Here is a 21824-nt window from a genome sequence, read left to right as displayed (position 1 = left end):
ACCGGTCATTTCAGTCTTTTGTGTCCACTATAAGAAGCTGTTTTTGTCAAACAGTTTATAAAAACGACCCCAACTCATCAGCCGAGCGGTTGGTGGAGCCAAAAAAAAAAGTAACATTAGTGGTAAAGTGAAGTCAAAAAAAAAAAGTAACATTAGTGGTAAAGTGAAGCTATGTAACAAAACCTAAATTATAGGTCGCGTTAGAACTCACGAAATATTTACTATTATGACTACGTTCGGCTTACCCCATATTTAACTGGTTCGGCTTCTTTTTTTTAGCTGAAAGAGTGTTTTCTCTCACAACAATTCAGCTAGAACAGTATTTTTCAGCCAGTTTCAGCCAAAATTCTACAAGCTGAACAGGAGCTATAACACAAATCTAAAAAAACATACGTCATGGTAAACACTCGTGCAAACTTATCTTAAATTTTCAATCAAAACAAAAATGATGCACATACAAACAACAATATTTTTTTGACGTAATAACAACAATAAATAAAGCTACTAGAAACTTCCAAATCGAACGGCCCATAAAACCACGACCTGGAAGGGGGTGATATCGATATTGGAAGGACGCAAGGGACCAGCAGCGCAAAGGTGAGCTTTTCTTCAGAATCTACCATTCGTCCTCGTCAACTCTCGTGCTCACCTCATCCGTCCTTCGGCAAAATCCATACAATCCAGAGCGGGGTGTCGTCACAGATCAGGCGGCCGCCATGGCGGATCAATTCGCGGATTCGGCTGTAAGCCTCGAGTTCTTCCTTCCCTAATCCTTACTATGCTGTGGGAGTCCAAAGCAGGTTCGAATGTACAGAGGTGAAGGTCAGACGCGGTGCCCCTCCGCGTCATCTCTCTGGGCGACCTCGCCGCCGCCGCCGAAAAGCCACCGATTGCCCCCACCCCCGGCCGCCGCCGTTGCCTGTCTGCACCACTTTTTCTCCCTCCCCTATCCCTCTCTTTCTCCATCTTGCGATTCGACCTCCGGCAGCGTCGGCAGCCGTCCGGTCGGTGGCGGTGTGGATCCGGGGCCTCCAGGTGCTGATCCGGTCCTACCTTCCCCGGATCTGGTGTCCTCTCGCCCGGGTGGGCTTCGATGCTCGGCACTGGCTCCGTGGCGAGGGCAGGCCGTTGTCCCGCTTGCCCGGCTCTCTGGGCTTCGTGCACTGGCAGGTTCCCTCCTGCTCGCGCGAGCCACCTTGGGCTATAAGCATTTAGGGTGGATGGTGTTGCTCCTGTGGCGGCGGCGGCTGTCTGTTGCGATGTTGTAGCTTGTAGCAGTAAGCGTACCCTGATCGGAGTTGTAGCTGATTTTGGTGCATCTGCTTTGAATTTGATGTGTGGAGGATTGGATCTGTAGAATTTGTGCAAGGCTTCTACGTGATCAGTAGCTCATATCATAATGGTGGTTGTTAGAAAATGCATGTTTCAGTTGTGTCCTAGAAAAGAGATTGCAGAGTGCTTTTATCTTGTTCGTGAACGTTGATATCATATACTAGCAAAATTTGTATAAGCTTGCTAACTGTTACAGCCTTACAGGTCTGGAGCTTTCTGACTATCACATATGTGTGTCATGTTTGATCGATATAGTGTTCAGTGTTTTAGTTCTGTCCAATTCTCTAGATAGCCGATGTTATCTGTTAGAATAATCTGATTAGTTTGATGTCTTTAAAATCTTGTGCATTTTATAAATATACAAGGTTACCAGCATACTATCTGTTCCCCTACTTTGATGCACACTTACCTGGCTAGCTAGTGTTGGTATGTGTAATCCTTTATTAGTTGTTTTTAAGTTACCTTTTAGTTGATGCTGAGTGGCTGTAGTTTGATTATTATTGAGCTGCTATCAGTTGATCTATGTGCTAACTAATCTGCATATTTGGTTCTAAATAAATGGTGACTGTAGTATGCATGCATATCAGTATATCACTTATCTACACTGGCCCTATGAACCTATTTGTGAAGATTTTGTAGGACTGCCAATTTCCTTACTGATAGATTCAAATTATGCTTCATCTTTGTGTTGTGATTAGTCTTTGCAATTGTGGATCACAGTTAGCACAAGCTCTCTATAATAGAGATATTACTCATATCTTTATGGTGCTGTTCAGTTAGCATTTGGTCTGCCAATTTGCAAAGGATATACGTGTTGATCTGTTGTTTGATTATCCTAACCTTCAACATATGATCTTGCAAGGTCCATGCACCTACTTTACTACTATTGTCTTCAGTTTCCTTTTTTTTTCCTCATAGACTACGCCACCTGTGTTTCAGAACAATGTGGTCATTGAGGAGGTGAACAAGGGCCTGAACCCAGGAATGGTGGTTCTGCTTGTGGTTGCAAGCTTCCTGCTGCTCTTCTTCGTTGGGAACTATGCGCTGTATGTGTATGCGCAGAAGACGCTTCCGCCTAAGAAGAAGAAGCTGGTCTCGAAGAAGAAGCTGAAGAGAGAAAAGCTGAAGCAGGGGGTCTCTGCGCCAGGAGAGTAAACAGCCATGCCGCTGATCCTCCCGTCCTGAGCTCCTATTTACATGATTATTAAAGAAATATATATATATATACCAGCTGGAGCCGCAGTGTTCGAAGTGACTTTGTTCTGTAGATGCTTTGTGTTTAAGGGTACATTTGTATTGGACACCTTGTTTCAGCAACTGATGAATCTTAGCCTAAACCGAGCTACTCTGCTGTTCCTTTTTGCTGCAAATTCTTCAAATTCTCGTTATGGTGAACCCGAGTCCCGACTCCCACTTACTCTTCTGCGGTTCTTTTTGCGTCAGTAAAAAATTAGCATGGATATGCATAGAAAGTTTGATGTCTTAGCTGAGCTAAGCAGAAGAAAAGTTTGTTATTCCACTGAGGTCGAGTTACACGTCATGCAGCTCCTTTTTTCCAACTAGCACCCGTATATTGGTATTGCTACCCGCTGCCAACTGGTACAGGATGACGTTCGACAAGATTTGAGATGATTTCACATCATGCTGCGTATGCTATGATGGTCGCTTGCCATCGGTAACCATGATGATGAACGTCCTTGATATTTGTTACAGAGAGCAACAAGGACGATTTCTGAGTCGACATGCCAGCTTTGTGATGTGGCCTTGTTTGTGGATCTTTATAACGCTGCAGCGCTTCATCAAAAGGCCAACAAAAGGATGACAGGAGAAACGGCAACGGCGAAGCACAGTGAGAGAAGTTTGGGTTTGGTTCCATCCAGCTGCTGTTTGACGCCTGCTGTGCCATACTGCCATGCGTTGGCTGCTGCTACTCTCGGCCGGCCGGACATCTCTGATCTCTCCCCCCTCGCTCTCGGACCGACGCTCCGTCTCAGTTGTCGATCCATTCCGGTGGCGATGGCGACTGACCGACGGCGTGTCGGCCTCTCTCTCTCTAAGCGTTTCAGACTTGCAGGCACCAAGTCGTCGTCGCCGCGCCCTCACAAAAACAGTGGGACGGGGAAAAGTTGGCATGACGACGATCGATACGCCGATGCGTAGGCCGAGGGCTCAGCGACGTCCAAGCGCGCGCGACGAGTCGCGGGCGCACCAACCCGACGAAAAGATCACCTCACCTCACCGCCACGCCACCGGAGTCGCTTCCCCGGCACAGTTCCCGGGCGAGCAGAGCAGGGGAAGATAGAGTTACTTGTACTCGACCTCTGGCGGCAGCCGGCAGGGCACGACATCACCACCTAACAGCAACCATACAATACTATACGGTGCAGTGATCTGATCGATCGGCTGATCTGATCGCTATCGCCATCTAGATTGGTGGTGGTCTCTGGCAGAAGCTACCGTGCGTGCGCCGCTCCCGCACGCACACGCTGCTCGGTCACATGCATGTGCATCAAAGACAAATTGTAGTGACGGAGGGATGATGCCGCCTCTTGGCAGTTCTTCCTTGGGCGACACAGCAGCAGTTCTGCTAGCTATTGTTTTGCCTTTTTCCTCAGTTCCACTTGCTTGCCACTGTGCACGCTTGCTTAGACAACCAGCATTGCCGGGAAAGCAACAGCAGAGGCCACGGCGACCTGCAGGCAGGCAGCTTGTGCTATAAATGGCGTGAAGCGAGGAAGAGAAGGAAGAGAGAATAGCCGACGTACGCAGCGGAGCTGCCTGAGCTAGAGGAGGAGGGGAATATGCAGGGCGGCGGCGGCGTGGAGCAGCCGATGCAGATGGTGCTGCGGGTGAAGCACCCGTCGTCGCTGGGCAGCAGCGCGGGCGACGAGGACGAAGGCGAGGGCTCCTCGAGGTCGGCGCTCTCGGTGTTCAAGGCCAAGGAGGAGCAGATCGAGAGGCGCAAGGTGGAGGTCCGGGAGAAGGTGTTCGCGCACCTCGGACGCGTCGAGGAGGAGTCCAAGCGACTCGCCTTCATCAGGCAGGTGCGTCTGTCCGTCCGTCAGTTACCTTCGCTCTGTTATTAGGGATTTCGTAGGATTTTTGCGCGAACACAAGGTGGTATAAATCCCTGCTGTTTTTTCCTTTGTTATCAGGAGCTGGAAGGGATGGCGGATCCTACACGGAAGGAGGTGGAGTCCATACGGAAGCGGATGGACACGGTGAACCGTCAGCTCAAGCCTCTCAGCAAGAGCTGCGTCAAGAAGGTGAGAGAGAGAGAGAGAGAGAAGAAGGTGAGAGAGAGAGAGAGAGAGAGAGAGAGAGAGAGAGAGAGAGAGAGAGAGCTCACATATTGCGTTGCATGGATTAGCTAGAAGATAATTGTTATATATATCTTCATGAGTTGACATGTGGATTTTGTTTTGGTCAACTGAAAAAAAAGGAGAAAGAATACAAGGAGGTCCTGGAGGCGTACAACGACAAGAGCAAAGAGAAGGCGCTGCTAGTGAACAGGCTAATCGAGGTAAAACCTCTCTGAATCACTGTAATCAGCTCTTGATACTCATTAGCTTCTGAATCACTAAAGACTTGCTCTTGTTCTGCATCGCATGGGATATTTGTTGCAGCTTGTGAGCGAAAGCGAGAGGATGCGGATGAAGAAGCTCGAGGAGCTCAACAAGACAGTCGACTCACTCTACTAGACGCCAGCCGATGCTCTGGTCACCACCTCCAAATCCTCCATCCAGAGCCTGCACGCTTGCCCTCTGTAATCTGATCTCCGTGTGCCATGGATTCGTGACCTGTTCAAGGTGTTGCCTGTAACTGATGTTTTTCATTGGGTGATCCTTTTCTCTTTTTCCCCCCTTTGGTTTCTTTTATTTCAACCAGTTGGTTTGAGTCTCGTTGCACTGTCACTGTCGAGTAAGACTGACGTATTTAAGCAACAAACAAGTATATACCAGCTGCTGTCTAACCACATTTTGAGGGTTCACTCATGACGCTAGGACCTGTATTCTTTATTCAGGGTTGTTCACCTTTCCTTCAGTTTGTGTTATCGGTGAGTGACGCAGACAAGAGAAAACTCTGAAACCACTCGAGAGGGGTCAGGCCGCCAGGGTTTAATAGCTTCAGATTCTGAACCAGTTCCACTGCCTAACATGAGAACATTTCATGGTGGTTGCTGCTAGCTTGCCATTCTAGTTCTAGAGCCTACTAACCTGAGGGGCTAATGCAAACAGTAACCCGGTGATTCCCGTTTGCTAGCGAACGAACTTAGAGAGGCTAGGCCACCACCAGTGGCGAATCCAGGAAATATTTTAGGAGGGACTAAATAATACTGCTGTTCGATCTTAAGTCTCAGCCCCCTACACTATAGAACTTTGCCTAAAAATTCATATTGGCTCTACAGTAATTTGCACTGCTTCGATTTGGGTAGGGGGGGCTTGAGCCCCCCGCCCCACTGCTAGATCCGCCGCTGGCCACCACATGAGTTAAAAGGCTTTGTTTGGATACATGTGTATCCACTTCAATCCACATGTGTTTGAGTGGAATGAAATGGAACTTAGTTTAATTCCACTCCAATCCACTTCGACACATGTGGATTGAGATGAATACATGCACATCAAAACAAGACCTAGGGGGTTTCGATTCGGTACACCGTACACACACAGCACAGCGGTTTGAAGGGCCTCTGATTGAAAGGACTACACACCATGTTTCTAGCTTAATGACACACTTACTTGCCAAGCCGTTTATTTATCACTTTGTCTCTGAATATAATCATGGTATCGATCTGAATTCTGATCGATCCAGCCATGAATGAACCCACAGTTGTGGTTCGACAGCAGCCCATGTTAGCTGGCTGCTGGCTTGCTTGGTCGTCGGCATGCAAGAAGTTGATCACAGACAGAAACTTGATGGAGTAGCAGACGAGAGTTGCTACAGCGGCTCTATGAGTCCGTACTGCACTTAACATTCAATTAAACCCTGTGAAACGATGTCAGTTGCCCCTACCTTCGGGTATATACGGCTGGTCCTCGACGAAAGGTAGATGTGAGACAGAGACAACACGACTGCTGATTGGATACCAGTTAACGGGCGAGCAGAGAGGTCCAAGCCATACGTGGAGACCATGCATGTTTCCGTGCATACCATACCATGAGTGCTGGATCATGGGACCATGGACTAGCAGGCAAGCAAGACAAGATCACTGTGCGTGCTTCAAGGTGGATTGCACTTACTCTACATGTTAGAACAGAACAGCATGTCTACTCCTGGAGTCCTAGTTTGAGCCATCCCCGGTTAAACAAAGTGCTTATTCCATATGAAGAACAACTTCACTTTTTTTTTTCAAAACGCGCGCGGGAGAAATATGTTGCGCATCCTGATGACATTTACGAGCTGGAGACGCAGTACGAAGATTTTACAGCCGCTTGATATAATCATCGTAGAAGTGCAGTACCAGTGAGGTGTGCTTGCGTATAAGCATGCCCACATGCAGCAGAGCCTCGAAGATTGTAACTGATGTTGTTTTATTATGAGAGAAAAATTCTATATCATAGCTAATAAACATTGCAAAGGACAGTTATAACTGATGTCAGCAGAGCGTAAAAGATTGTAACGAGGGCAGGAGTGGTACTAGGCGCTGATCTGTAGGACTACAACATAAATAAAGCCAGTTATAACTGATGTCGCAGAGGACAGAAGATATGGCCATGTTGGTTTTCGCAGAAATTTAGTTCATGCTGCTGTTGATGCTGATTTGTTATAAGAGAAAAATATTATTCTTTCACTAAAAAGTACCGTTAAAGTAGCGCCGAAAAATAGAGCGACTAACAACATAGCACTGTGGTGGAACAGTAATCGCTGAAACGCCGTCCAGTTCAAGGAAAACAGAGCCGCCGAGCTGCTCCATGCACTTTTTTTTTTTTATAAATATCAAACAGAGTAACCATGTGTTTTGATACTGGGACAGACTCGGTTGGCAATGGGTTCAACCCGGTTTCATGGGTGTTTGGTTTGGAGTCGAGTTGAACTAGGTCGGACCCAGAGGAGAATATTCGCACGATGTGTAGGTTCTCCCGGTACCACCAAATCGAGCGGACCGCGCCGACCCAGATGGAGTACGACCTCCTGCGCATGGTGTGAAGCCTCCTCCGGCGGCGCATCTCCCTGACTCCCTCGCACAAAACTCTCAGGTGGCGCAGAGGAATGGACGCAGCCATGCCCCTCTGGTGGCCTCCTCCCTCCGGCGACGCAGCACCTCCCGGCCTCCGCCCGCCTGGCCCCTCCGGCTCTTGTCCTTCCCCCTCTCAAAGAAGGTCCAGACCCCGGCCCCCACACCCAGCAGAGAAGCTACAGCGCAGGCAGCAATGACAGCATGTCCAACGGAGCACCACGGGCGCTGCCACAGAGCAGGAGGTCGGCCCGTGCGAGCAAGCCATGGCAGGGTGGAAGAGCCACAGGGTGGGTTAGCGGGCAGATCTAGGCAGCAGATGGTGAGCGAGCTGCGGCCACGGAGGCGCAACTGCGGGCAAGCAGGTTGTGGCCGGGCGAGGAAGGCGCATGCGTGCAGGAGACCCGAGCGCTGGCCAAGTGGCGCATGCGGCCTCAGCGGAAGGAAGAAGAAGGGACAGAGGCTGACAAATGGCCCTCACATGTCAATGACTCAACCCACTTCCATACTATTTCAACCAAACATAAAACTAGAATAAATCAAACCTTCTAAACCAAACAAGAGATGGATTCAACCCAACCCATAAATTTAGGACAAATTCAAGCATTCCACGTCGTCCCCAAACCAAACACAGGCTGAGAAACCCAGATCCAAAACGACGCAGCAACTTTCGTTTCAACCCTCATCGCCGTCCTCCTGTCATTGAAAAAAAAAACTCTGGAACAATTACGTGCCCTCATCCACGACGATGCATTGATGCCCAACCACCCTTGGCTCCTGCTTCGGACAAATGCAAATCTAACCCAGGCCCCAGAGAGTCGCGGAGGAACAGCAGAAGGGACGTGTACTTGTTCGTATACATGCGTAGCTGTATGGACGTACGGTGCTCTGTTCCGTCGGCGATCTACCCCATTTCTTTTTTTCTTAAAAAAAAAAGGAGCAGCGATCTACGCCATTGATTGGCCAGCGCTTAGCTCATGGTTGATCGGTACCAGGCCAGCAGGCCCAGTGCGAAACTAAAATTACACAGTCCATCTCTCCTGATAAAAGTTCTACCGGCGTAGTATCATTTTTTAGGGAATCTACCGGCGTAGTATCTTAGTTCTGAAAAGAATGTAGCTGATTAAATGTATATAGAAGTACAAATGTTTATTTTTCTCATATCAAATTTCTACTATTAGACTTAAAATAGAATATATTTCTAAAATATATATTTAGAATCATAAATGAATATTTTTAATAAACTTAATCAAACTAAGAAAATATTTTGATTTAGATTAAATATAGAATTGTACCACCTCAAACATGAAAACATCGTATCACTACTTGCCCTAGCTCAGGGGGTGTTTGGTTCCACCTCCTAAAGTTTAGTTTATGTCACATCGGATGTTTGGCACTAATTTAGAGTATTAAACATAGACTAATTACAAAACTAATTACACAGATTGACAGGAATTTGCGAGACGAATCTATTAAGCCTAATTAGTTCATGATTTGACATTGTGGTGCCACAGTAACATATGTTAATGATGGATTAATTAGACTTAATAGATTCATCTCGCGAATTAGTCATGGCTTCTGTAATTAGTTTTATTATTAATATGCGAACATCTGATGTGACACCTTCTAAACTTTAGTCCATAGATCCAAACACCCTCTTACACGGTGGAAGCTGCAGAGTCCTAGACCCAGACTCTGGGAGAGGTGCAAAGCACTGTTTAGGCCACAATCACACGTGTTATTAGTCAATACAGTCCCTTCGCTAAAATTTGGCTTATACTGATGTTTATGTTGATTTGTTGTGAGAGAAAAATATTGTTCATTCGCTGAAAAAGTACTGCTGAAGTAGTGTTGTAGAACAGGGCGTAGTCAAAATTACATCATCGCTATTATGCTGAGCATCATGTTTTCTCTTGCGTACAGATTTTTACTTTCTTCATCCCAAATTATAAGACGTTTTGGCATTTGTAGATTAATAGATTTTGCTATACATCTAGACATAACATATATCTAGGTGCATAACAAAAGCCATGAATTTAGAAAAGTTAAAACGTCTTATAGTTTAGAACGGAGCAAGTATCATGTATGTTATGAAGTACTCCCTCCATTTCTAATTATAATTTATTTTGATTTTATCATAAATTAAACTTCTTTACTGTTTACAAATAGCTAAGGGTCCAATTTGATAGGGTTCTGGGCTCTGGCTCTGAGCTAAAGTCGTTTTTAAAACGTTTGACAAAATTCAAGTGACAGTTTTGTTATAATTTGTATTAATTTTGTGAGGAGGAAGTGAGGAACCGGGAGAAACCACGTTTTCTCGGGCTCCTCCGGGCTTCTTCGCCGGAGCTATTTTCTACATGACCATTTAGTAGGGCACCGGTTGGGAAACAAGATGCCAGCAAAGAACATCACCAAGGTCTTCAACATTGCAGAATGGGGTCTTCTATGTTGTAGACCGCTATATAACAGTATTTTTCACTGGTTTTTGTCAAAAATCATATGGGTCAGATGACACCAAACAAAAGCCCTAGCTCTGCCTGTGTCAATCAGAGCCAGAGTTGAAGCCATTCCAGAAACCATGCCAAATGAGACCTAAGTTTTTTTTTCTAAAAATATATTTGCTCCTACAAGTTCAAACAAATACATTATCAAAATAAAATGGAGAATTTACAAAAACCATTTTGATGTATACATTGGTGCATTTTTCTTTATACATGGCAAAAGTAAAGGAATTTGAATTATAAAAAAATAAAGTAAACTATAATTTAGAACAATCTCCGTAAATGAGTTAAATGCCTCTGAAAATCGCTATATATTTTTAGAGAAATGATCTTTTTTCGACGGCCTCTATAAATAAAAGGGACTGCCTCAAGAAAGTCATTTTTATAATGGAATTAAAGTATATAATTTAGAATCGTAAAGTATTGTTAAAATTTAGTAGATGTGCATAGGTTTTTGTAACAGCCCTGGTGTTACGAGCTTGCTTAGCACCAAAATTTAGGACCAAGAAGGATTAGCTTAACAAGTTTTCGGTTTTTAAAAATTTATAACGCACGTGAGGCGGAAAACAATTTCTATGAATAAGGATCAAACATAACTTATATTTAGTACTAAAATAAAAATTGAAGTACATGTGTCGATGCAGAAAGTGACCAAGTAGTAAATATTTGTAGTTTTGCTGTACGTTGTGATCGGAGGTGGCCTAGCACTCAATGACACAGGATTTGTACTGGTTCGGGTAACGTGCCCTACGTCCAGTCGGGGTCGGTCGGTGACTTTATTCCTGAGCCCAGGTGCTCGAAGTCTGTAGTGGGGTTACAAACGAGAAGGAGAAAGGAGGGGTGTTTAAGAGGCCCGGTCGGCTCCGACCAGAAGGGCCGAGAGTGACAGGAACTTTGCTACGAGCTAGGTATTCGAGTGTGTGCTTGAGGGTTTGTGAACTATCGATCTAGTGAGTCTGAACTTGAAGAAGTCGGCCTCCTCGGTTGGAGGGGGCGCATCCCCTTTTATAGATAAAGGAGATGGCTTTACAGGTGAGAGGGTGAGAGTATGGATGTTTCTAAGCCTTGTTGCCCACGCTGATGAAGGTTGGATAATGGTAGGCGCCCCCAACACTGTTGATGTCGCTGTAGAACATCAGATGCGCACGGGAGGTCGAGCTATCTTCTTTAGGAAGGATGGACGCCGATACTTGCAAATACTATTCGATGCCTAGTGGCATGTGAGGAGCCATACTATGTTCACCCGGTACGGCAAATCCTGGAGCCCATACTGCAATCGATGTCCAGAGAGATGCGGGGGGCTTACGGTATGGGAGTTTTAGCATCCCCTACAATACTATAGGGGGAGACGTCGGCGCCTACAATATTGTTTGTGTCAGGGTGGCTGTAGACCACTATTTTGGGCTGGTACAGTGGTTTTGACTTGTGAGCCTTGCCTTGCCTTTCTCCGCATGTCTTCTGGTTCCTTCCAAACGGGGTGCCCCCAGTCGGATGGCTCCAGTCAGCTCTGAGTGCGCCGGTCGAAGAAGAGCGGTGAGCAGGGTTCCCACGAGCCTCGGTCGTGGGGTCGGAGTTGCGGGGTCGGAGTCGCGGGGTCGGAGTAGGAAGCAGTGTTTTGGCCTAGGCCTTCCGATTGGAGAGGCCGCTCAGAGACGGCTGGTGCCCGAAGCGAGTGCTCCGGTCAGAGAGGTGGGCCAAAGAAGTTGACAAACGGGTGCTTGTTCTTTTGGGTAGACCTTCCGGTCGGCGACCGGACTGCCCTCCCGGCCCGTTGTATTTTAGACTCTTGGGCCAGCCCATGAACTACATGTTGTTTTCGTTGGTCGAGCCCGAGTGTGGAAGCCGGTCCCCGAGGGACCATGGGTTTATGAACCCGACAGGAGCCCCCGAGCCCCTGGGCGATTTGTGCCAAATCATCCGGGGTATTTTTTGTCTTGCCGGCGGGTGCGCGCGAGCGCACCCACGGGTGTAGCCCCCGAGCCCCTGGATGGTTTAGGTGGAACCAGCTGGGGGGTTTTGTCTCAGTGGGCATGCGAGTTTTTAGTTTTGAAATGGAATTTTGTTTAACCATGGCATCGTTGTGTAGCCGAGGCATTTTTAGGAGCGGGGATTGGATTGAGACAGAACTTACTGATCCCGACGTCGGTGCGCGCCGGGGATCGGGCGAGGAAGTTTTAGTTTGAGACAAACCCTGGCGTCGGTGTGCGTTGTGAACGGAGATAGCTTAGTTCTGGAGATGGACGAGACAGAGCCCGTGTGGCCTAGGCGGCCGAGGTAGTTACTTCAGTTAGTTTTTACGCGAGTTCAGAGTTATGGTCCCTAGCCAGGGTTTCTTGGAGTGCAGTCGGTAGTGAAGCCGTTATGCGAGTTCGGAGTCACTGTCCTAGGCCGTAGCTGGATGTCGTAGATCCTATTGGCGCGAGTTCAGGGTCGCGGTCCTAGGGTTTTTGTCGGAAGTGGAGCTGTTACGTGAGTTCGGAGTCGCGGTCCCTGGATTTTTTTGTAGCGCAGTCGTAAGTGAAGCTGTTTATGCAAGTTCGGAGTCATGGTCCCAAGCCGTAGCTGTATGTCATAGATCCTGTCGACGCGAGTTCGGAGTCGCGGTCCCAAGGTTTTTGGCATTTGAGCCCCTCGAGCCTTGTTGGGCCTTCGTGGGGGGTCGATGTGAGTTGTTTTGCGCTACCCCATCCGGTTCCTCACAACCGGAGGGGTTAAGTTTCGTCGCTTGTCCCGATCGCTCAGGCTCGAAGACTAGCTCGGTGAGCTCGCTAACGGGTGTGATCAAGTGGAATCCGAGTCCGTCGTTCATGACGGGGTCGGCATAGCCCTCTTGTGGCATTCCACTACTCCTTTACCTACAACCCGGTAGATGCCTAGGTCATTTCGGAGACCAACCTGGGTGGCCTAATGGCTTCCCCTTAATGGAGATTCTATGGGCTTGGCGAGAGGTTCAGGATCGAATGAGAAGGTTGAGATGACCTAGTTTGCCAGACCGGGTGAAGGCCGCATGGTGATCATCTACGGTTTTCTCCCCTGGCTCTGTTGTTTGCTCATGTCAAATGAGGCAACCGCCGCTTCGTGGTGCAACATGGAGCGTTCTGGTGCATTTCGCTACACGTGCGATGCTTAGTTCCCGAGCCCCCGGGCGGTTCATGCCCTAACCGTCTGGGGGGTTCAAGCGTATGAGATGAATGCACGTATGGATGTATGAATGATTTGTAATGAAATAGAGGGGGTTTGATAGTACTTACCTTGACGATTGGAGTGATGGGGTTCAGAGAGCCTCAGTCAAAAAAGTCTGACTGGGACCATGACGACCGGAGTGACGGGGTTCGGAGAGCTTTAGTCGGAAATGTCTAACCAGGACCCGTGCTCATCGTCCATGACGGAGTCGGCATGGCCTACATAGGGCACTCCTTCGCTTCCTTACCCGTCATCTGGTGTCTACCCTTACCTGTCATTCGGGTTCCTTTAGGTCTGGCCTGGGGAAGTGGGGAGCCACCCGCGTGCGGTGGCACTTTGGTTCCTGTGCTCGTCGTGCGGTAGTGGTTGATCATGTGGTAGTGGTGGGCTAGGGCCAGGCCACGTTCCTTCTGATCAGGAGCCGTTCCATCGGGCAGGGCACGTCTCATCGGTTAGGGCATGTCTTATCTGCATTAAATGAAAGAAAGAGAAGATCTCGCCCCGTCGTTCCGGCTTCCCTGATCGGTGCATCCCTCCATAACCGTTGCTCCCTTTTCCTTAAGTAGGAGAGTGGAGAGGGTTTTTGTTTTGTTCTTTTGCATGTTCTTCCTCTGCCGCTGCCTCCTCTCCTCCTCTTTGCCATGAGCGTTCCTAAGAGCCACAGAGGTTTCTAGGAAAGAAGGGGAGAGAAGCGAGGGAGAAGAGAGGAACTCACCGACATGTCGGACTGTAGGTCGTCCACCATGAGGGTGTTAGTGCTGGAGGCGTTCATCGCGAAGGGGTTCCTACCATCACAGGAGGTGGTGCACTAGAGGGTCCCTGCGAAGGAGGAGGAGTTCCCACAACCTTGTCCCAATGAGGTGGTTTCTTTCCTTACCTTCCACGAGCGTGGATTAGGATGCCCCATGCACTAGTTCCTGCGCGGGCTCCTCAATGAGTGGGGTCTAGAACTACAGCACCTCAATCCAATGGGGGTGCTGCACATTGCTGGTTTTATGACCGTCTGCGAGGCTTTCCTCGGGATGGAGCCACACGTGGATCTCTTCTGGCTCTTCTTCTCTGGGAGAGCTATGGCGGACTAGAGTTTGGCCGAGATCACACCGGTCAGAGGCTTTGCCCTATAGAGGAAGCCGCATGTGGGAGGCTCGTATCCCACGTACTCCCCATGTGACTCCAACCGAGGATGGCATGGGGAGTGGTTCTACATTAGGAATTCGGTGGCGGTGCTGTTTCCAGTGTTTACCGGTAGGAGGCCGGTGAAATAGAAGAGTTGGTCATGAGGCTACGCCCACATGGAGAACCACAAGGTGGAGGTCATCAAGGAGGAGCTCCGAAAGCTCATAAGGGGTGGCCTCGACAGGGTGCGGGTGTTCCACACCCTTTACCGCCGCCGGGTCGCGCTATTGGCGGAGAGGACGCACCCGATGTGGATGTACGGCGGCTGGTCGGACCCAAACCACGTGTCGCCGGAGGAGCTGCCAGACGACGAGATCTAGAGTCGCGTTGGCCGAGTGCTGCAGCTGAGGCCTAGAGAGACGGTGGTGGGAAAACCCATACCGTTCAATGCCTCGATCGTGCCCACGCTGGTATGCTCCCTTATTTTGTTCGTGCTTTTTTCTCTGCCCCTTTTTTTATTTTGGTTCATTTGTTTCGTAGGGGCTTGGGAGGTACAAGTCCCGGCCACACCTTCGTAAGGGACCAGCTGGCCAGGCCCGGTAGGCCACCCAGAAGGAGGTGGCAGACGCCCAAAAGAAGAAGAAAACCAGGGAGGTTCGGCAGAAGGAAGAGAAGAAGATGGAGGTCGCCCGGCGCGTGAGGGCCGGGGAACATAGGAGCGATGTCGAGTTGGAACTCGCGTCGGACGATCCTATGGATTTAGATGACATGATCTTCTCCAATGAGGAGGAGAGTCAGGAGGTCACCGTGACCTCAGTGGAGCGTCGTGACCCTACGGTGGTGTTCGTTGGCGAGGAGCAGGAGTCCACGCGGCGTGCGGAGGTTCCTACGTCGAGGAAGCACGTTGCGAGTGCGGATGTCATCGGCGAATGAGCGGCGAAGCGGACACGATCGCCACGCCCCTTAGTGGCGTTGCCACCTCCGTCGTCGCATGTGGTGGACGCGGCTGGACGAGTCGGGCGGTCTGAGGAGCAGACTAGCGCCTATGCAGCGATGGGGCCGGTGCCAATGCCGGACTTGCTACCAGAGGAGGCCCCGCCTGCCGTGGGTGCGATTGAGCAGTTTGGGAGGTCTAAGGGGCAGACTGGCACCCGATCGATGCACGACTCGCAGTCGGGGGATGCCCTGCCTGCTGCTTTAGTCGGGGAGCCCCGAGCCAGAGGTCGTAGCGACCCGCAGGCCATGTAGGAGCTTGTTGGGATGACTTTGGACCCATCTGAAGTGAGGGGGAGCGGGTCACAGTCCAGGAGCGGTCCTTATCCTGTGGGCCTATCATCGTCGGAGCCTGCCTTCAGAGTAGTGCCGCTCGCCACCCGGTATGTTTGCTTTTGTTGCCTCTTCAACTTTTGGTGGTTGAGTCTTTTTGGAGTGTGGCTTACCCATGATTTTTGTCAATGGCTGGGGGATGCCAGGGTTGAGCATCGCCCTGACCCCTATGCGAGAGGTTTGGAGGCCCACTCTGCAGCGTGTTGCGGTGAGCAAAGGGGGCAGCAGGGTGATGGTAGCGAAGCCTTCCCTCTCGGGGGTGGTGCCCCTCGAGGCAGCTGCTAATAACATGATAGTGGCGGCGATGTTGTTAGAGGCAATCCTGGTGCTGATGGCAGAGGTTGCATCGGAGGTAACTCTCGCGGCCCCTCCTCTGCCGTTCACGGTGGAGGAGACGAGGGGGGTGAGTTCCCTACCTCGTCGGGTGGAGGGCTGCATGACCTATCCTTGCCGTTAGAGCCGAAGGCGCCAGAGGCAAGCATGGCTGGGATGGAGTTGGGACACCCGGCAGCGTCCCATGCGAATGTGGTGGTGGAGATCCCGTCTGACGATGAGGCGGATACCGTGGCAAAACCGTCGGTGTCACCGCGGGAGCTAGCGGTGGTCCGGTCGGAGGTTGGGCCCTCTGGTGGTTCATCAGAGGGTGATCTGGTGTGGCCCTTCCCCATGGACCCGTCAAAGGCATAGTTTGTCCTTTGGGATTCCTGAGAGCGTCAGCTCTGGGACATTTTTGGGGGGCAAGGGCATGCCGCGATGTCCGAGCTCACCAAGCTGTCCACGAAGCTTGATAGTGCCCGGAAGCAGGCTCAGTTTGCTCGGTAGCTGGTTGAGGTCAACCTACAGCTTGCCGTGGAGGTAAGTTTCTGGTACTTATCCTTGCCCTTTAAATCTTTCATCGGTTATTTTTAGCATGCCTATTTTTCACAGGAAATAAGGAAGGTGTCGTCCCGCAAGTCTTACTTCCTCCAGGTGGAACATGCCCGGATGGCTGAGCTTGAGCGTCAGGTGGAGTCCGCTTGCCGTGAGTCCCAGGTCTGGGCGGCCAAGGCGGCCATGGCATGGGTGGAGGGATAGCGTGCGGTGGAGCGGGCGACTGCTGCCAAGCAAGGGCTCGAGGCGGTAAAGGTCCGTCAGGAGGAGACTGAGGCGGGGCTACGGACATCCTTGGTGAACACCGAGGTAGTGCTTCAAGAGGCCTTGGTAGCCCTTGAGCCAGAGTGGGCCGCCCTGGAGTCGATGCAGAAGGCCATGGAGGTGGAGCAGAGGGCCCGGTTGGACGTGGATTGGGAGGTGCTTGCGCTCTAGGACCAAGTGATGGGGATGGAGGATGCGAGTGCCCGACTGCACAAGCAGGTGGCTTGGCAGGCAGAGGATCTCTCCACCCTTGAGGCCTCTCACATCAGAGCATACCTTTTTGTTTTCTCGTGGTGTTGATTTTCTTTCCCCAGCCTATTTCTAAGCTTGTCGCCCTTCTTGCAGAGCTTGGTGAAAAGGTGAAGACGCTAGAGCGAGACCTAAAGATGACCAAGGCAAACTTTAGCTAAAATGTCAAGGAGCTAACCAAGTCCCATGAAGAGCGATGTGCTGTCGAAGGGGAGCTCGGCTAGATCTGCAATGCTGCCCAACTCATTGTCTCGGAAGTCTTTGGGTCGGCGCCAAGTAGCAGCGCGCCCGCGGTTCAACTGGCGGAGGTCCCGTATGCGGTCAAGGACCTTGTCAGGAGCAGGCTATTTTATGGAGCGTCTGGGGTGCTGACCTCGGTGGCGACGTACCACCCGAATCTAGACTTCGCCACTATCTCTGGCGGGTATGCTAAAGGCCTGAGCATAGAGGACATCCAGTCAATCGGAGAGAGCTTACTGCCACATGCGCGGTCGGTGTCAGAGCAAGTCTTCATCGAGTGGGTGATGGATGTTCGCCATCAAGACATGGCCTAAAGCATACGTGGAGAGGATGCCTCCGAGCCTATAGATAGCATGGAGCCTGGTTCGGGAGGGAACATCGCCTCGGCCCTGATCGAGCCGAACGTCATGCTGTCGGGAGGTCAGCAGCCTATGCCTTTGTTAGTCGTGCCGTCAGCAGATGCCGCCGGGTCGGTTTAATACCTTGATAAATATAAGTAGTTAGTAAATGTAAGAAGTTTAAGTTCGTGGGGGGGGGGAACCCCTATGTAAAATGTTCATGTGTGTTTTAGCGACTGCAATCGGTTTTTGTTTTTGTGATGGAGTTGCTCCGTTTGGGGAAGCTTGTTCTCTTTCGTTCCTTAGTTCTCTCTTAGCATAATTTTGTTTTAAATTTCTATCCCTCTTGTACCTGCCCGTTTGTTCCGTAGGCTGCAACTTTGTGAGCCCGAGGCGTGGCCCGTGAGGGTCGGCCAGTCGTAACCGTAGGAAAAGGTGGGGTGCAATCAGTCGGAATGTTCTAAAGCAAAGTTACGTAAGGTAAATCAATGGAACGAACTGCCCTTTTGTTCGGGTAGGAAGGAGTTTCTCCATACAAAAGTAAAAGAGTACTTAATGTAAAAACAAGAATAGAGGGGTAGTAGAGCCCCCTAGTGGAGCCCCCGAGCACCCCAAGCCGAAAAAGTGTTCGGTTCGGGGTGCTCTTATAGGAGCGTTCGCTAAGTAAAGGTAAGACTAAACTTAGGAAAAGAAGAAAAGACATAGTTGTTCCAAGGTCCTTGGAGAGGGCATCGTCGTTGTTATCCTTCAGTCAGTAGGCTTTCGATCAGATCACTTCAATTGTCTGGATCCTTGCCCGCTGTGCCCCTTCCTTTGGTTGCTGCTTCCTCGCCTTCTTCTCCCCTTGGCCTGCCAGCCTACCTCAGTAGGCGCTTGAGGAGCTAGAAGTCCTTGTAGAGGTGCTTGATAGGGTAGTCATGGTTGGTGCACGGGCTCTCCATAAGATCGTGGAAGTGGCCCAGAGGGTCTTGCTAGGGCTGCATGCCTACATGATCGGCCACAGCGACCGACGCAAAGTTAGCCGGTTGGTGGCGATCCTTTTTGTTCTTTTTTCCCCTCTGTGTGGAGGGGCCCTCGTCTTGATCCTGGCACTTGGCCTTACCTTTGTCGCGGCCTCCGTTGAAGCGCAGTAGGAACGGCGCTTGCTAGAGCGGTTGGACAAAGGTCTGTGGTCCCAGGCGGTCGGGGCTGGGACTCCGGTCGACGTTGCGCGTGTCTTGGTTCGGCCCGAGCCACACGTAGATAGGCAATCGGCACTGGGCGGTCGTCAAGTCGAGGTGAGGTGCCATTGTGGCTTCCTGTGCTGCACTTTGTGGTTGTTGCGATGATAGGGTGTGGTGCCCCATCTACTGCGTCCCTGTTCCCTGGATGGGGAGCGAGGTCATGAGTCGATGTCGTGATACGGAGCACTCCGCTTGTTGAACAACGACGGTTTCCAGTAGTGCCCGGAGGTTCTGGTGGATCACTCATTCACGAGGGTCGTTCGGCTTGGGCAGGTCGCGTAGGAGCATTGCCGCGGTGGCAACGTTCTGACTGGCCCGAGCGAATTACGGGGGATTAGTCCCCCGAACCGAGACATTGCGCTAGGGCTGATGGATGCGACCCTGAGCGCCGTTCACCGGTCTATGCGCACTGGGTGCAGTATGGTGCACCGAGCACGCTGGTGCAGTCAGTGGCTCATGTGGCCGTCGTTGCCGCGGTTCTTCCCTGTGCTCACGTGTGAGCCCGGGGACCTCCGCATGAGGAGCCGAAGGGGCATGAGTTCATGAGAACTCTGTTTCCATCGGTGGGTGTCCTAGAGGGTCCACCATGGCACATTCTTGAGATGGACGGTGGCTAGGTGCCATGTCGCCGATGATGGAGCCGTCGCTCTCGTCATCGTCATCCATGAGGTCAAAGAAACAGGTGGGAGCATAGCTCGACATTCCCACGAATTCAGATGCGAGAGGAGGCGACGCGAGCATCCTTCAGAGCCCCTAGGCATATGCGTCCACAGAAGACGCGAGGCCATAGGGGAACTGGCCATATAGTGCTGCGCTAGGGACACCAGGGTTTTGCTAGGTAATCGGTGGAAGATAGAGAATAGTGAGTACATAACAGCGTGTATATTACTCACAGCGGGGTTTGAGCAGAGAGTTTGCTTGGAATGAAGCGCAGACGTCGCACCGTCGAAGTCATGCGTCTCGGAGTCGATGGAGGACGTCCCTCCGATGGGTGCCGGGTCATGGGCCTCCTCGCAGATGTAACACCCTAGGTGTTTGCCTTCCACATTTGCACTTGCATTTCATGAACATGAGCATCATTCATCATAAGCTTGTGTTGCCTGAAACATGTTTTTGAAACATTGCAACGTATCGTTATATTTCATGTGTGTTGTTTCCATTATGAAATGAAAAGTGTGCAACACTTAAGTGCAATATGTGCCACTCACTTTGGTGACATATGGTTAGTTAATACTATACAACAAGATCTTGAAACATGACTATGAAACAATTGTAACATTTCATGTGTTTTTCATTGTTTCAATACATACAATGCTTGATTCTGGTGTGACCCAGGTGTGGTGTGGTTAATAATTCTTTTAAACAACTTAGTGACACCTAGAATGTCATTTGGAACATTGTTCATATTGATCATGTTGCCTAAATAGGATTTCAAAAAGTGGTTTGACTTGTTTTGACCCCTAAACCCCTTTGGTTTGACTATTTAAAAAGTGTAGCTTAGGATGTTTGCATGTCTGAGCAACCTAAAGTAAAGTTGTAGTAAATTTTATAAGGAACAAACTTTGTTTAGGAGCCAAGTCATGAAAATGTGCACAACATGTTCAAAAAGGACCCACAAGTCAGAAGTGAAAGCTGATTCAACACTTGAAAATATTTTTAAGGCCTTAATGTCATTTCAGTTTGATTGGGCCAACTTTGGCTTCATACAACTCTTGATCCTCTATGATTTAGCTATTGATTTCTAAAGCAAAGTTGTAGACCTAGCATAACTCTACAACTTTCATGTACATTGCTTCTTTCTTGTACATTGCTTCCACTAATTCGTCACGGTTTAAGAAATCAAACACTGTCAAACACGGCTATCAGGTGGATCGAGTTAACTGAATGCGAGCTACAGTACCTGACAGAAATCAGAAAACGAGCGCCATGTGGGTGACACTCGTCGCCGGCCATCTGACCGCGTTGCCATGCGCCACGGACGTCCTAGCACTGCTGGCCACGACGTGAACACACCGTGCGCCTGCCCGACCAGTTCATCAGTTCCATTTACATCTCCTTCACCTCCACCGTGCGCAGCAACAGAGCCGCAGCAGCTCCACCATTGCCGACCGAGCTTCGCCATCGCCTAGCTCGCTTGCCGCTGCAAAAATGAGACATGACATTGAGTCATGTGATCAAGGTGGAGAAGATCAAGACAAGACTTGGCTTGATGGACCGGTTGCAAGCGTGAAGGGCAAGTCGAAGGCTTTGGAGTGATGGACCGCATGGCGGTGAAGCTTGAGCAAGACTTGGCACCGATGGACGATGGCAACGGTGAAGAGCAAGTAGAGTCAAGATCGATGAACCAATATGATCATGTGATGATATGAAGTGGATCATATCATTGTTGATCGTGTTGGTGCATGTGTTGCATCAACATTGAAGGAGATGGAATGGAATGCGCAAGGCAAAGGTATAACCTAGGGCATTTCATTTCACCGGTCACAGGTGTGTAGAGAAGTTTATGACCGGGTTTAGGATAGATGGCCGTACTATCAAGAGGGGCAAACTTGTTTGCATATCGGTCATCTAGTGCCACTCGAGTGATCTAACTTTGCATTGTCGCTAGGATCGAGTGGCGTGGCAAGTTGAGTGGCTAACATCCTTTGGGAAATGATTGTGAAAATGCTAACACACTTACACATGGTGGTGTACACTTGGTGGTGTTGGCACATTTACAAAGGCGGTGGTGTTTGCAGGGTTGAGATGGGTTTGGGTCCCTCTCTCCCTCCCGCCGAGCTTGCGAGGCCGGATTCGGCGCTTTCGGGAAAATGGAATGTCTATTTTCTATTGTGCCGGATGCAAATTCTTGTGGTTAGCACACTTGAGCAAGGGTGAAGAGAATGGAGAAGATGCTGGCGTCGGTTAACTGACCGGACGCTGGATCTGAATGCACCGGACGCTGGCAGGCTACGTCCGGTCGCGCTGACGTATGGTGACGCAGTAGCTGGAGAGTGACCGGACGCTG

The 21824-nt window shown here is 50.0% G+C and overlaps 2 protein-coding genes across 2 annotated transcripts; both read left to right on the top strand.

Moving 5' to 3' along the window:
• The first annotated feature begins 525 nt into the window (after nt 1-525).
• Nucleotides 526-2687, top strand: LOC136493003 (DNA-binding protein S1FA2-like). The gene is made up of 3 exons (XM_066489031.1): nt 526-597; nt 685-743; nt 2272-2687. The coding sequence occupies exons 2-3, from the start codon at nt 717-719 to the stop codon at nt 2485-2487; spliced, it is 243 nt and encodes an 80-aa protein (XP_066345128.1). The 5' UTR covers nt 526-597; nt 685-716; the 3' UTR covers nt 2488-2687.
• Nucleotides 2688-3938: 1251 nt separating this feature from the next.
• Nucleotides 3939-5310, top strand: LOC136493071 (uncharacterized). The gene is made up of 4 exons (XM_066489110.1): nt 3939-4376; nt 4488-4598; nt 4775-4855; nt 4959-5310. The coding sequence occupies exons 1-4, from the start codon at nt 4134-4136 to the stop codon at nt 5031-5033; spliced, it is 510 nt and encodes a 169-aa protein (XP_066345207.1). The 5' UTR covers nt 3939-4133; the 3' UTR covers nt 5034-5310.
• The last annotated feature ends 16514 nt before the right edge of the window (nt 5311-21824 follow it).

This window comes from Miscanthus floridulus, chromosome 11, assembly GCF_019320115.1.
Source record: "Miscanthus floridulus cultivar M001 chromosome 11, ASM1932011v1, whole genome shotgun sequence".
Lineage (NCBI taxonomy): Eukaryota > Viridiplantae > Streptophyta > Magnoliopsida > Poales > Poaceae > Miscanthus > Miscanthus floridulus.
This window is presented reverse-complemented; position numbering and strand designations above follow the sequence as displayed.

Coding starts and splice junctions, on each gene's coding strand:
- LOC136493003 (XM_066489031.1), top strand. CDS start 717: ATGGCGGATCAATTCGCGGATTCGGCT. Junction 744..2,271: donor ATCAATTCGCGGATTCGGCT/GTAAGCCTCGAG, acceptor CCTGTGTTTCAG/AACAATGTGGTCATTGAGGA.
- LOC136493071 (XM_066489110.1), top strand. CDS start 4,134: ATGCAGGGCGGCGGCGGCGTGGAGCAGCCGATGCAGATGGTGCTGCGG. Junction 4,377..4,487: donor GACTCGCCTTCATCAGGCAG/GTGCGTCTGTCC, acceptor CTTTGTTATCAG/GAGCTGGAAGGGATGGCGGA. Junction 4,599..4,774: donor GCAAGAGCTGCGTCAAGAAG/GTGAGAGAGAGA, acceptor CTGAAAAAAAAG/GAGAAAGAATACAAGGAGGT.